The sequence below is a fragment of the Gordionus sp. m RMFG-2023 genome, chromosome 1 (genome assembly GCF_954871325.1).
Source record: "Gordionus sp. m RMFG-2023 chromosome 1, tfGorSpeb1-WG-v2, whole genome shotgun sequence".
Lineage (NCBI taxonomy): Eukaryota > Metazoa > Nematomorpha > Gordioida > Chordodea > Parachordodidae > Gordionus > Gordionus sp. m RMFG-2023.
In genome coordinates this window covers 35,278,727-35,294,982 of record NC_088775.1, presented here as the reverse complement: position 1 = coordinate 35,294,982, position 16,256 = coordinate 35,278,727, and the positions used below count along the sequence as shown (strand labels likewise).

The 16,256-nt window shown below is 30.6% G+C and overlaps 1 protein-coding gene across 1 annotated transcript in view; it reads left to right on the top strand.

Annotated features, from left to right (window-relative positions):
- Window positions 1–16,040, top strand: part of LOC135924652 (voltage-dependent calcium channel type A subunit alpha-1-like) — a 161,334-nt gene extending 145,294 nt beyond the window's left edge. The window contains exons 38-45 of the mRNA XM_065459745.1: window positions 9,493–9,589; window positions 9,888–9,993; window positions 11,192–11,296; window positions 13,464–13,567; window positions 13,702–13,838; window positions 13,960–14,065; window positions 14,198–14,567; window positions 14,685–16,040. Coding sequence (XP_065315817.1) covers window positions 9,493–9,589; window positions 9,888–9,993; window positions 11,192–11,296; window positions 13,464–13,567; window positions 13,702–13,838; window positions 13,960–14,065; window positions 14,198–14,567; window positions 14,685–15,976 — 2,317 coding nt within the window. The 3' untranslated portion in view covers window positions 15,977–16,040. The remainder of the gene's footprint in view (window positions 1–9,492; window positions 9,590–9,887; window positions 9,994–11,191; window positions 11,297–13,463; window positions 13,568–13,701; window positions 13,839–13,959; window positions 14,066–14,197; window positions 14,568–14,684) is intronic.
- The last annotated feature ends 216 nt before the right edge of the window (window positions 16,041–16,256 follow it).

Sequence of the window (16,256 nt, the reverse complement as noted above, 5' to 3'; positions counted from 1 at the left end):
TGCACATCTAAAATCATATTTATTGCACATATATTTTATATTAGATATACAAAGATAATGCACTATAAAATTAAATCATACATCACATGTTAATTATAAAATAATACATAATACTCAATATATAACAATTAATTTCACATAAAAAATTATTGCAATTATACAATATTGCACAGAAAATAAAATTGCTACCGCCGATCATATTGTAAATAGATATAAATAAGATTTAAATAAAAGAATTAATATAAATTTTTAAGTTAATAAATCTCTCATTAACTTTGAACCTTTGCGCAAATAAACAAGAATATCTTTTAGTTCAATCTGCGCTAAAAGTTCCCGTTCAACTGACATCATTAATGCTTCTAATTTTTCTTGTCCTATATTTGGTCTCAGCCTATTTTTTATAATTTTTAATTTACTAAATGTTCTCTCACAATTGACTTGCGTAAATGATAAAGTTAAAATGTATTCAATTAGTGTAAGCACTTGTATGCATATTGTATCTTTTAATAATTTCGTATACACATATTAAACACTTGTTACATCTATTATCACATTTTGAGTTATTATCATTTTGTAATATTTCATCTTCTTCATATGATTCCTCACTTGTACATATGATATCATTGTCCGTTTCATTTAATTCTTCCACTAAATCTTTGAATACACTGGCAAATGAACACAATTCGTTACGTAATTTAACACTCAATATATTTGCCAATTGTGCCAGTTTTTCTAAGGCCTTTTCAGAAATACCTTTACTATTTATATCCTCAAAATTCCTTGGATGCAAATATTGCACATTCAAAATAAGCTCTTTATTCGCAGAAAACCGTTCCAAGCTGTTTATAATTTGATCAATTATAGGACGAAATACTTCGACCCTATAAAGGTCAATCGATTCTTGAGGACGTTCATCTTGGCCTTCGTCACTTATATATTCTCTTCACTCGTCCTATTCGATTTTTTGGCAGAGCAGTTTGTACCCAGATACTCTCTGGGAGCTTTAAATATGAAAGTGTTCCATTTAAATTAGAAGCCATTTTTGTTATTTTGAATTGAAGTAATAGTTATAGATAACACAGAAGACTTGGCATCTTCTATCATTTTCCACGCTGATAAAATATCTAAATTCTTAGTTTGAAGATATAATACAATGGCCCCATTATTTCAAAAATTTCTAAATATATTATAGCAGTACTTAGAGTCTTAAATTTACATAAATTATCAATCAAAGACTGTGCTTCTGATGAGGGTTTTGCCTCAAATGATTTATTATCAATTATAAATAGTAAGGCACTTATCGTTATTGGAAGTAGGCTCTCTTTGCCATATATCCATCTAAGGGCTTCATGTGGCCACCACCTTGTCTCTCCTATTTTTTGCAGTCTTCTCAACTTATTTTGGCCAGATGAGTTATTCTGTTTCACCCAAGCATCCATCCTTTTATATGATTCACCAAAGAAAGTTGCTAGTCTGTTCAACAATCCAAATAAATTTTTGCCTTCATGGCATGAATCACATATACATAGATTTAATATGTGACTATAACACCAAATATACAAACTACTTGGAGCCTCTTGTCTAATAAGAGCTAGCAACCCAACTAATTCACCCCGCATATTTGCCGCACCATCAAATGATTCTCCAATTATATTTCTCATTTGAATTCCATGTTTAAATAAGCATTCACTCAAGATATCAAAAAATCCTTTTCCAGAAGAGTTTGTAACTTTTGTAAGTGCAAAAAGCCTTTCTGTTATTTTGCCATTATATATGTATCGTAGGCAAATAGTTGCTTGATCATAAACACTAATGTCTTGAGTACTATCCATTTGCAAACTAAAACGTTTGTTACCAATCTCCTTTTTTATTAAATTCCTGATCTGATCAAGAACAACATCTATAACTTTGTTAACAGTTGTTTTCGACAACAAGTTTATGAGAGAACCTCTTCCCTTTGATTTTGATTTTTCAGTGAGTTTAACTTTTCTTTTCTACGTTTGCTCTTTAAAATAGCCTTCTCTAAATGATCTCTTAATATTTGATAATTTTTTGATATAATACGAATCATTTCCAGGAAATTCCCATGATTCAAATTTTCATTTTCAAAGTGGCTAAGTGTTTCAGTAACATTTGATCCTCTATAGGGTAAGTTTTGTTTGCCTAAAAACTTTATTATTTCAAATATTTGTTTTATTATGTGGACATTGCTATAATGTCGATTTTTTTCATTTAATATTTTAATACTAATTGAATTATCAAATGACTTATTTTTTGATGATCTGAGGTAGGCCTCGACAGCACTAATATGTACTTTCATGTATTTTAACTACTGAATGCATATGACGAAAATTTGTTGAGCCTGTTGTAAAAGTGTTTTCACATACTGCAAATGCCAGGCAGATTGAGCAGTACACAGCTTTGGCTTTATTGCACATTAGTTCTATTGTAAACCATTTTATAGGTATTTTTTCATTCATTACCATTCGATAATATAAATAGGATGTTGCATTAAGAATGCAAGTTTTTGTGGTATAGTAGTTGTTAATTGCAGCTTAAAATTTTGATGTTTATGCATATCCAATTCTGATAATCCACTTTGTGAAATATCTAAAGGCATTATTGATTTAGTTGCTTCTGACAAGTGTGAGGATAATAAAGATGGAATTGCTGTAATTATAGATAATTTATTTTCAGGGTGTGTGAATGATTTATCTGAATGGTTGGTAATATAGTTATAGGTGGGTGTGGCAATGATTGAACTGATGCAATAATAAAAGAAGATGTTGCAGATAATGTAGTTGTTTCAGGTAGATGTGAATAGGAGGTAGTTGCTGATATTCCTAAAATAATAGATTTTTTAATATGAAGTACTAGTATTATAAATACTTGGTATTGATTTATCAAAGAAAGATAATTTAAGTTGTTTTGGATCAGCACCAGCTGCTTTGAGACAAGCAACATCTTTTTCTCTTAATTTTTCAGCTCCACCCTTAAATTTCCTTTTGGCATTTCTATGCATGATAATATAAAAATTTATTATTATTAATGTATAACTTAAGGCTAAAAAAAATATTACAAGATGTGAACTGGAAATTCAAATAATTTTATAAAAATCTGATGAACCAGCCAGTAATAAAAAAAACATTAATTACTATCTATGGGTTATGAAATATAAATAAGTTACTTTTGACTTTTTACATACATTTCAAAAAATAGCTATATAAATATTAAATTAGATTTGTTTGCAAATGATTAGTAAATTGTTGCAATCCAAATATTAGGTGAGATTTTAACAATCTGTGTTCGTTGAGTTAAGCTTATTTAGTAATAATATAATAAAATAACAATAAATTAATATTAAAAGAAACTTTAGAAAATCAAATTGATCAAAAATTTATTTATTAAAATTATTATTATACCTGGATTTTATTTAATTTCTTTTCTTGAAATAAGAACAATACAATAACAAAAGTTTGCTATATTATTTCTACAATAAATTAATGTATAAAAATATAATATAATAAATTAATTAAAACTTAATTTACACTCTACTCGTAGTCAAGCTCAAAAGGAAGCGATTCACTTCATTCGAAAAAAAACAAGAAAAAGCACGTGATAATGATGTATAGCGTCAAGCGACGTTATTAATATTTTATGAATTCAAATATAGTAAATTAAATGATAATAGAAAATATTATGGACATAATAATATTATTTTTTTTCTAATCGGCCTCTTTTTTTATATTTTCCTCCGATCGGCCTCAAAATCGACATTTCCTCGCGGCCTCGTGGGCAAAATGCCCACTGGGTCTTATGGCCAGTCCGCCCCTGATTGAGAATGTGGCTATATAACACCATATAAATATTATCTGATAACAATTGCATAATGTGAGCATGCAAACCAACAAATTCACTTCGCATCCTTGCTGCTCCATCAAACGATTCTTCAATTATATTCTTTATTTGCAATCATTCTTAAAAATTTATTTTATAAAATCTCTAAGGACCCCAGTTATATAATCTTGATGTCCTGTAGGATTTCCCACTAGGCTTACTGGTCACTTTACTCCTGAACTTGGCGATGCTTTAATACTATCAATATTTACAGGGCTTTCTATTCAGGAAAAGTCGCAATCAAAAAAGGAAAAGCGTCAAACAAAAAAGGAAAATGTCCAATCAAAAAAGGAAATGTGTCAATCAAATAGGGAAAATTCCCAAAAGGAAAGGAAAGTGGATAATCAAAATAGGAAAATGTCCAATCAAAAAAGGAAAATTTTCCTTCAAATGAGGAAATCGTTAATATAAATATTTTTTCTTGTCAATTTTTCCTAAATTCTCATTTTTTTATTATTCTTATTTTACTAACTTTTAGCGATTTCTTTAACTAATCTTTATTTTTCTTAGATTTTCTCAATTTATCTTTCTTCTCATTTTTAATAATTCCTTTTTGTCTTTTTAAAGATAATTTTTTAATTTTCAGTTATTTTTCTTCAATTCACTACTCCATTTATTACAGGGTTTATTATTAAAAAAGGAAAAGTCCAATCAAAAAGGAAAAGTGTCTAAAAGGAAAAGGTCCGATCAAAAAAAAGAAAAGGGTCAATCATAAGAGGAATAGGTTCAATAAAAAAAGGAAAAGTCCCAAAGACTTAGGAAAAGCTACAATCAAATTAGAAAAAGGATCAACCAAAAAAGAAAAAGTGTCAATCAAAAAGGAAAAGTATCAATCAAAAAGGAAAAGTCCCAAAAACTTAGGAAAATGTCCGATAAAAAAAGGAAAAGTGTCAAACAAAAAAGGAAAAGGTTTAATCAAAAAAGAAAAAAATCTCAGACAAAACAGGAAAATGTGTAATCAAAAAGGGAAAAGTGTCAATCAAAAAAGGAAGATTCCCATTCAAAAAAGGAAAATCGTTATTTTTTTAAATAATTTATAATTATGTTTTTTTATTTTCCTTCTTACTTTTTGCGATTTCTTTAAGTCATTTTTAATCTTTAATTTTCTTATTGTTTCTCAATTTATTTTTCTTCTCATTTTGGATAATTTATTTTTTTCTTTTCCCTGTTATTTTTCTTCACTTCTCTACTTCATTTTTTATGTCATTTTTTAACAATTCTTTCCTCTTTTTCCATCCTACATAACAATTTTTTGTAAACACGCCCATTAAGGGGGAAAGATTGATCTCCAGATGAATAGATCTTTTGATTAACAATCGATTGATATTTTTCCAAAATTCTTAAAGGGATCCCTTCAAATCACGTGATAATCCCGGATAGTTCTAACCCCTTTAAAAATTATGAAATATATACATCGTAATTGTAATGAAATACTTTCATATGCAAAAAATATTAATAAAAACATTTTATTGCAAAAGAGAAATAAAATTAAGTGAAATTTTAAAGATAAAAATATAAAAATAAAAAAATTGTTATGTAGGATAAAGAGGAAAGAATTGTTAAAAAATGAGAGGAAAAATGGAGTAGAGAAGTGAAGAAAAATGGCAGGGAAAATTATTAAATTACTTTTAAAAAGACAAAAAGGAATTATTAAGAATGAGAATAAAAATGGTTTAAAGAAATAGCAAAAGTTAGTAATAAAATAAGAAGGAAAAATATATAAAACTAAAAATTTAAGAAAAAATAGAAAAAAATTTATAATTTCCTACCTTCAGCCTCATCGTGGCGGAGGAGTGGCAACGTCTTTTGGCGGCAAATGGAGGTCTAAAAGGTTCCCTGTGATCTGGGTCTAGAATAGGATCACCGTCTCCTCGACGGGGTGTAAAAACCACTTAAAGAGGTTGATGTCAGGAAGGGCATCCGATTGTAAAAACCATGCTACAAAAATTTCCCTATGGTTACAACAAAGCATGGGCGGGGTACAGCCCAAAGTACCCCGTGGGCCTCCTCATCCGCCTACGACAAAAAGAAGGATGGGAAACCTGGTGGAACCACTATTCATGAAAATGAAACCTATGACGGCCATAAACGACCTAATAAAAAGTGGAGAAACCAGTTTACGGGTGATCGAGTTAGGGTCGCGACATGGAATGTTGGGAGTATGACGGGAAGAGCGGGAGAAGTCGTCGATGTATTGCACAGAAGACATATAGATGTGTGCTGCATACAGGAGACTAGATGGAAATGAAATGGGACCAGAATGATTGGCAAGACTAGCGAAAAGTATAAATTCTTTTGGCAAGGAGGTAATGATGGTAAGGCTGGAGTTGGGGTATTGGTTGCGGAGAAATTGGTAGACAAAGTAGTCGAAGTGAGAAGGCTAGACAACCAGATAATGGTTATCAAGATGATTATTGGTAGAAAGCTATATAATATGATCTCGGCATATGTTCCTCAGGTTGGAAGAAGTGAAGAAGAGAAAGATGTATTTTGGGACAGTCTATTGGGGGTGACATCGAGACTGGCAAATGAAGAGGGGATTATCCTGGCTGGCGATCTGAATGGACATGTGGGAGCGAGTAGTGAGGGTTATGAAAGAGTACATGGAGGGTTCAGTTACGGCATGAGAAATTTGGAAGGAGAGAGGATTTTAGAATTTAGTGATGCATTTTGTTTGTAATACAATGTTTAAGAAAGAATCAGAGAAGCTGGTGACTTATAAGTCGGGTAGTACCAAAAGTGTTGTGGATTACTTGTTATTAAGGAGATGTGATCGATGTATAATAAAAAATGTGAAAGTGATACCGGGAGAGGAATGTATAAATCAGCATCGACTAGTTGTAGGAGATCTCACTCTTAAAGGTGCCAGGGTCACTAAAAGAAAGTTTGTCCCAAGGCTGAAGGTTTGGAAATTGAAGGAGGAGAATGCTAGACGTCAATTCAATATGGCATTGGCGATTAGGGAGGCGGAGGTGGCACAAGCATCTGGGGTGAATGACAAGTGGGAAGCCATGAAGAAAGCTTGGGTAATGACAACTGAGGAGGTATGTGGATGGACAAAAGGGCCGCCTAGACATAAGGAGACTTGATGGTGGAGCCCAGAGGTAGCGAAAGCCGTGGATGAGAAACGGAGGTGTTTCAAAGTATGGTATAATAGCAAAGAAAATAGTGATAATGATATTTACAAGATGGCTAAAAGAAATGCTAAGAAATTAATAGCGAAGGCTCAAGAAGAAAAAAGACACAAGTTTGCTAAAGAAATGAAATGCGCTGATGGAATTGGAAATATGGTTAGAATGGCAAAACAGATGTCAAAAAAGAGGCAGGATGTGATAGGTTTAAAGTGTTTGAAAAATATGGAAGGAAAAATGACGATTGATAGTAGTGGTATTAAGAACACCTGGAAGATTTACATGAAAGGACTTTTGAATGAAGAAAATGAATGGAATAATAATATTAGTTGTGCAAAGGTAGAAGGTCCAGGGTGTAAATTTGGCAAGGACGAGATAAGGAGAGCAGTGAAAAAGATGAAGAAAGGGAAGGCATCGGGTTTAACGATGGTGGTATCAGAGATGTTTAAAGGTTCTGATGATTTAGGGATTGAATGGTTAATGAATTTAGCAAATCAGATTGTCACAGAAGGTACTATTCCCGAGGACTGGCGAAGAAGTATAATTATCCCAGTATACAAGGGGAAAGGTGATCCTTTAGATTGTGGGTCTTACAGAGCTATTAAACTCTTGGAACATGCAATGAAAGTATTTGAGAGAGTGTTAGAAAAGCGGATAAGGGAACAAATCAAAATTGATGAAATGCAGTTTGGTTTTACATCGGGAAAAGGCACGACAGATGCAATTTTTGTGGTGAGACAAATTCAGGAGAAGTATCTTGTGAAGGAAAAGAAACTCTATTATGCGTTTGTTGATTTGGAGAAAGCATTTGATAGGGTGCCGCGTGAGATTACAAGATGGGCCTTGAGAAAATCCGGTGTGGAGGAATGGTTAGTTACCGCAGTGATGGCAATGTATGTTGGAGCACAAACAGCAGTACGGACGGATTATGGTGATAGTGACAGCTTTGAGGTGAAGGTAGGACTTCATCAAGGATCCGTGCTGAGTCCATTATTTATCTTAGTAATGGATGTGGTGGCTAGAGAAATGCGTGAAGGACTTCCCTGGGAGATATTATATGCAGATGACCTTGTATTAATGGCAAACAGTGAGGGAGAATTGAGGGATAAAGTTTGTAAATGGAAGATGACTATGGAAACAAAGGGCCTGAAAATGAATGCATCAAAAACAAAGGTGATGATTGGTGGGGAAAATCTAAAGATAGAAGAATCAGGTAAGTGGCCTTGTGGTGTATGTGGGAAAGGAGTTGCTAGAAATTCTATCCAATGCACCAGATGCCAGAAATGGGTACATAAAAGATGTAGTGGGAAAAAAGGCAGTTTGATGTTAGAAAGAATGACCTTTATTTGTAAAACATGCATGAAAGGGATACATAATAATGATAACCTAAAAAATGGTGGTCTGGATATTGGCAATGGGTTAACCCTAGAAAAAGTGGATAAGTTTTGTTATTTAGGTGATATGCTAAACGCAGATGGTGGTGTAGATTCTGCTGTTGTTGCAAGGATCAGACAAGCTTGGAAGAAGTTCAGAGAGATGTCATCTATTCTTACAAATAAAAAAGTTTCTCTGAAGTTAAAGGGGAAAGTTTACGTAAGCTGCGTGAGGAGTTGTTTAGTTTATGGCGGTGAAACATGGGCAATGAAAGCAATTCACGAAGCCAAATTAGAAAGAACAGAGATGAGGATGGTTAGATGGATGTGTGGGGTATCTCTGAGAGAGAGAAAAACTAGCAAGGAATTGCGAGCAAGATTAGGTATAGAAATGATTGGTATGGTAATGCGACGAAATAGACTAAGATGGTTTGGGCATGTGGAACGTATGACAAGAGATGACTGGGTAAAGAGATGCACAATGATGGAAGTAGGAGGATCAAGACCTAGAGGAAGACCCAAGATGACGTGGACAAATGTGATAGCGGTGGATATGAGAAGCTTGAATCTTACAAATATTGATGCTCAGGACCGTCAAAAATGGAAAAGAAAAATCAGAGGGAAAACTGGCCTACCCGGGTAAACCTGGAAATCGCCATAAAACGGAGAAGAAGAAGAAGATCTTAATAATTTTTTCTTATGCAATTTAATGTTACCCCCAGACATTTAGCCCCTGCGAACTTTATTTGCTAAGGAAGCTTATATTGAACCAATCTTAATTTAGAAAATTCCATCTCTGAACATAAACTACTTATATAACTAAGACTTATTAATAAAAAAAAGTGATAAAATAACAAATATTACGCTAACAATTTAACCTTTCTTAAAGATGTATATGAAAGCGATATATATTTTATACAACCTTTACAAATTTTCAAAAAAAATTTTGGTCTTCATCTTACGTTATTTTTGGAGTTCAAAAAATCTATTTGAATTTTAACTTATAATCAGTCTCCCCCACCCCCTTAATTCCTGGTAATATTAATTTATGTAATAACTTATATAATTTTCATACATTCTTAAATAAAAAGCGGTAGAATTCATTATTCGCAAATGTATGACATGTTAAGAAACCTCGCACCTCCAGTTGGATTTGGAAAAAAATGTCCTTACAAATTGGCTTATAAGGTAAACTCTTTTTTTAGATATAAATCGGAATACCATTGTCCTTTAAACTAAATTTTGCTTAAAGAAGAAAAGAAAATCTTAATATTCTTGATCAATATACTTAGCTGCACCTCAGAAATTTTAAAATATTTATTACAAAGATATATTTAACATGTGGCATTTTATGCTTTCTATTTTATGATAAACCATGTTTCGGTAATAGGATAACATTGAAAAAAATTCCCCTATAGGAAAACCCCAGCCCCTCTAAAAATACAACTCTTTATTATTAGTAATTGGTATTTTAATATAAATTTAGCATTTAATACGAATGAATATGCCAGTTGCTGAAGATGGAACCGTTCATTTTGTAACGACGCTATTTGCACTTATTAGGGAAGCCTTGAGCATCAAAATGAGATTGGGTTACAATATTATTTAAATATTTATACACTTATTAATATATTTGAATAAGAATGATAGGCGAAACTGGTAATATAAATTTATCGCATATTCATATTCCTGAAAAAATTCAAATGTGTTGACTAAAATCTATTCTATTTATGTAAAAGAAGTATAATAACTCAAAACTTAAGGGGAGACCAAGCTATTCCTACAAATGTTTTGTTTTGCTCATTGGTGATAGAATCATTATTTAAAACCATACAATCTACCGATAGCGCAACATTAATCTACAATATAAGTTAAAGCCTTTTACCTCAAATGATGTGGGATTTATTATAAGAATTATAGAATAATTTTTTTCACAATTTTACCCCAAGGGTAATGTTGCATGGCTATAAAGCAATTGTGCAGATATAATAGGGTAATACATGGTTATAAATCAATTGCAAATGTATTAATAAGGACATTAAGCATAATATAATAAAATATATTAAAAAATAAACAAAAGTAGGAAAATAATCATAAAAGTAATATCAAACCAAACATATATATTGATAAATTTATTCTTAAAATAAATTTTATAAAAATGAAAACTTTATCAACATATATCTCGTATTTAGATATGGAATACATGGGGATACAGAATCTCAATTTTATATTACTGAGGTCGATTTTTAAATTTGGAAAATCAGACTTGACTGGAAATGTATTTCCAGCATATGTAGAGCAAAGATCTTATAAATTTCAGACAATTTTTGTCATTTAATTTTGTGTATTAATCAATTATAAGTAAAGTTTGATTTAAAAGTTTACGACAAAATGTATGAAATTCATAGTACGGGTACTTCACACATGCTGAAATACATTTTTGGTTAAATCAGATTTCCCAAATTTAAAATTTTCAATAAATGATTTATAATATACGACATATAATACATTATGTCATTTAAAATCTTGATTATGATTAAAATTAAATTAATACTTTTAGCTCAAAACAAAAACAACAAATTGAAAAAAATTGAAAATGGGATTTACAGTTTTTCTCTCCGCTTGTGGGAATTCCCTGGTCTCCCTTATAGAATATAATCTGCTAACTGTATACTGTTTTTCAGAATTATAAATTTAGAATAAATGTAGTATATAAATTAAAACGGTAAACATAAAAAAGTAATTTTAATATATATCAAATTATAATGGTAACCATGTAAATTAAAAAAGGTGATGAAATGGAATTGGCTAATGCAGAACTCAAGGAAATCGTTAAAAAATTATGGCCTCTTCAAGGCAAAAAAATGATGGAAGTTTTCATTCCACCAAAAGAAGGCATATTTATCATATATATTCTTTTTATTATAAATTTTCTTATATGAATATTTGAGTAAAATAAAATACGTAGAATTTCCTAAGAAGTCATAGCTGCCTCAATAAAAAACCACCACCTAAATTTTTTTTAATGCATCATATTTAAAAAAATTTTTTAAAATATATAAAGGCGTTAATTTTTTAAATGTGCATTTATGGGGAGATGGAGAGGGGGGAGGGGGTGCTGTAATCAGGCTTGTAACCAATGGGGCTTCATCGCAAATTTGACAGTTTTCATAAATTTCATTTTAAGCTAATAAAAATTTTACCCCCTCCACCCCTCCCTCCCCCGTCAAAATTTTGCAATATCAATCAGAGTTTATCTTTGCTGCTGGTTGCATTAATAAATTATTTTCCTATAGCTCACTACTTTGTAAAAATTTACAAAAACCAAATTTAGATTTGGTTCAGATTATTGATTTGGCGGAAAATGTATACGAACAGGTAAATAGAATGAATGTAGATGAATATTTTCATTATTTATCTAAACGTTGAGATAAAAGCTGATAAAACCATAATTAAACCTCGTTCTAGCACCTAAGCAATTGATGTAATATAAATGTTAATATTATAAAATATCCATTTTCTCCCATTCTTAGATACTTTTTTATAGCAAAGTAAGGTAAAGTTTTTAGGTAAAAAGATAAGTCTTTAGCAACCTTCAAATTTTATTACCTAAAGACCCTTCTTCGTTTTCCGATGCCACTTTTGGTAAAATTAACTATTTAGCAAAATTGTATTCCTATGATATTAATACTGAAATCAATTTAATCAGTGAATTCAAATTTTGGTATAAATATTAACTACATTTGGCTATTTTACCTAAATATGCTATTGATGCGCTCAATCGGTGTAAGGAAACTTATCTCAATTTCCAAATATTTTGAAGTTGTTTTATATTCTTGCATATTTGCCTATTACAACATGTACGCATGAAAGGACCTTTTCCAACTTGAGAAGGTTGAAAACTTATTTACGAAATACTACTTCCGAGACTCGGCTAAATGGCGTAACTCTGTTAAATATAGACAGAGATTTTGTTCCAATGATAAACGAAATTCTTGGTGAATTGGCAAATTTTCTACTAAAATTAAAAATAGCATTATAATTATAGTATTTAATAAATTTTTATAATATTGTTTTTGATATGTTTTAAAAATTTTCTAATCAATATTTTATACACACTACAATTAGTATTTTCATAAAAAAATTTTTATTCTATTTATATTGCATGAGAATTTAAGATGAGGCTAGTTTTTAAAGCCAATTTTATAAAAAAAAATGACACTAAACTTTTTGTAACCTTTATTTCTTCTTTAAATATTCATAAGCGCAAATTAGTAAATAAAAGCTAAAAATATTAATATAATTATGGAAAATTTAAAAGAGCTAGATATTTCCCGGTCTGGGGGGGGGGGGTGTGAAGCCCCCCAAATTTCTCCCCCTATAGGAAAATCCTGGATACACAGCAGGCTGTAATTATTGATGGCATTCTAAAATCTCAAAATCAATTAAAATATGTTATTCTCCGTAGGCAAATGCTGTTTAAATGAACAGAGATTTTGACGAAGAATTATTAAAAAAATGTTATTAAAGCATCTTTCTGATATAAAAAGAGATTTTGCTAATAAAAATTTAACCTATATAAAATAGAGTAGCATTAAAGGCTTTGTCTAAAGTTAACTATTCCAGTTGGAATTTGGGGTCATTTAAGTTTTGTGAAAAACCAAATTTTAAATCTTATGAACTTTTTTAAATTTATGTGTTCGTCAGATCGTAGATTCATGTATTCTGGCATGGTTAGAGGGAGGGAAATAGCTGTTTTCAAATTTTTTTTTAGCCTAAAGGATTGTACAATAATTTAAAAAAATAATCTAAAGATCTAAATCTTTAATGATTTATTTTAATTTAAAAAACTGCGTGTGATGAGAAATCGACACTTTTTTATTGAGGCAGAATGGTTGATTTAGAATTTAATCGATCTTTAATTATAGTATAACCAAGGCCCGCGTTATGGGCGCCTATAATCCTCAACCATAAATTTTATGAATTAAGATTCTCAATTTTAGCATATGTAGTTTATACATTACTACAAAAGATATAACTTTCCATCATAACTATAATGTAGAAGTTGGCACTGGAAAATTAAGCATCGGTAAGATATATGCTGGATTATTAATTCTTGAAAACTGGAGGACTACTCGATTCCGAGAATCAAATGATTCTGATAAGGTAAATATTTTTACCCAATTATTTAATCTGAGTAGCTGAAATAATTTCCTAAATAATTTTTATTATTAGCTTTCAGTTCTATAAATCACTTCTATCTAATACAATCTTAATTCGAAATTGTTAACAAAACTTAGCCATCCTCATTGTTTCGTAAAATTATGGGAGTCGTTAAAACGAATACCAATTTATCGACTTTAAATTTGGTGAATGACGAAGTTGTTAATAACCGATCCTCTCTATTAGAGGGTGATCAATTCACAGATTCAAACATGTATAAACATTATAAGTATTACATTATATTTTTTATAGTTTATAATTCAAAAATTAAATAATTTTACAATTAAATTTAAATAATTATTTTTAATAAATTCCATCTCATTATAAATAATTAGTGACTATAGGAACAATGGCTTGAAAACTACCGACACCTTGCTTCGTAAAAAAAGCTTCTTTAGAAGTATTTATCGTCATAAAGATAAGGGAAACTCCAGAGAAAGGGTAAAGCTAATTTCAACTTTTTTCTTGGGAATATAAAGTTCTATTTAAATTTTAGCGATAACCCTTTAGTTATTTATAAATTATAAAAGATAGGTATGTGTATATAAAAGTATTCACTTAATCTTATTACAGAAAAAATTCACTCAATCGAAAGAGGATGTCGTTTCTAACAATGAGAGTGAACAAGTCACATCCCAACCAACCCAGTTGCTCTTAACATCTCTATCTCCAACATCTTCAGATATGTTTACATTTGCAGGTATTAACTTAATCTGTGACAATGTTTCTCTGCCACAGCATCTCACGGAATATAAAATAATGAAATCACTAGAACTTCCTAATCCTTCGGAGAACTATGAGGTTAATGGAATGACTCACACCAAATCAATTCGTTCGAGTTATGTAATACATGATGTTAGAAATGAATTAATACCGGAAGAAGATGACTCCATTTTAAGCGATCGTGTTGATCCAACTTCGACCACCACTATATTGACTAAAAGTTTTTAATTTTGATCATAAATGGCGTTATTCATATTTATAGAATCGTACAAAAAAACTGTTATTTAATCAATCATTCATAAATATATTTTATTAACTATAATATAAAAAAAACAAGAAATTGTTCTACCTGATACATATACGACGGAGAAATACAAGAGACGATTACCCAATATACATAATTTTTCTTCTCACCAAACGCATGATTACAATCCCATTCAAAAATCGGAAGTAATTATATATCCCAGAGATTTAAGCAATATGAATTTAAATATGACATTCAAAAATGCTCCCAGTCTTTTATCTCATGAAATTAATTCCCACCCTTTAAAACATTACAAAATAGCCGATATTGATAATCAAATTGGTAATGTTTATAAAACAGAATGGAGTACACTCCCCCCCTATTTCGAAGGCTCCATTAATAAATATAAGCAGAATGAATATTATCAACCTGATTTAGAGAGCATAGAAAAATATTCTCGAATCCATAGAAAACCAATGCTATCCAAAATAAGAACTTATAACACATTTTCGTCAACTGATTCACTGTCTAAGCAGCCCAAACTTGACCAGCATGCTCGCTTAGATAGGGGTAATAGCGTTGATGATGAATTTCATTTCATCAATTTAAATTTTGAACATCTTAATGAAAATTCTAAATATGATAAATTTGAATTTTTTAAAAGAAAGCAAAAGTTCATACCTCATTCCTATTCTCGTGATCGCTCGAGACACTATTTAAACTCAATTGATTCACATCGTGGTTCAAATTCATTTGATAACTATCTATATTCAACTTCTGAATTCGATAGAAAAAACGTTTACTTGCATTCTTCGACGAGACCATTAAGCAATTACGAGTTTCATTTAAATTCTAAAAATAAATCTGACAAACAGGATTACTATCCATACGGTGATTCTGTCGAAACTGCAACTCCTTATAGTGGTATCAAGAGGTCTGACAACCTCAATGACAATTATATTTTGCATTTTCATGAACTCTTCAAAGAAAATTCCCTTTCAACTCCTTTCCCTAAAATCAAAAGAACATATCCTAATATTTATCATGACACAATGTATCACCCCATAACTTCTCTCACTAGCAAACAACCAACAAATAAGTTTGATTCGGAAGGCGACCTTCATCTAATGCCCAGTAATCAGAGAGCTAACTCTAGAATATCATGCAAATCTCATACCCTTCCGCCCAGAAATTTGTTCAAAAAAAATTACAAGATGGATAAATCATCAAATGTTTCCACTTTTAACACGTTTAATCATAATAGTTTTAGCAATAATCAGAGACCTGAGTATCAAGCTTCATCCAACAATGAAAACTGCATAAATTTTCACTCGTTTGAAATACCAAATTACCAAGTAGATGAGTCTGATGAAGATTGGTGTTGATAAAATATTTTGTAATGAAATAAAATAACGAAAATCATTATCTATATAATATATATAAAACTCTTTGTTGCCTTTGTTATTTTTCGTTTTATATGATACATTGGTTGTTGAAATTTATTATATACTATATTTTTTATTCAGAAAAATGCTTTTTAAAGATTTTTAATTTTATTGTAACAATAGATTAGTGCCTTTCACCATTTTCTAACTCATGCCTTATTAATTATTATGCAGTTACTCCTATCCTGTAATTAGTTTAATCATTAATTTATTTATGCAA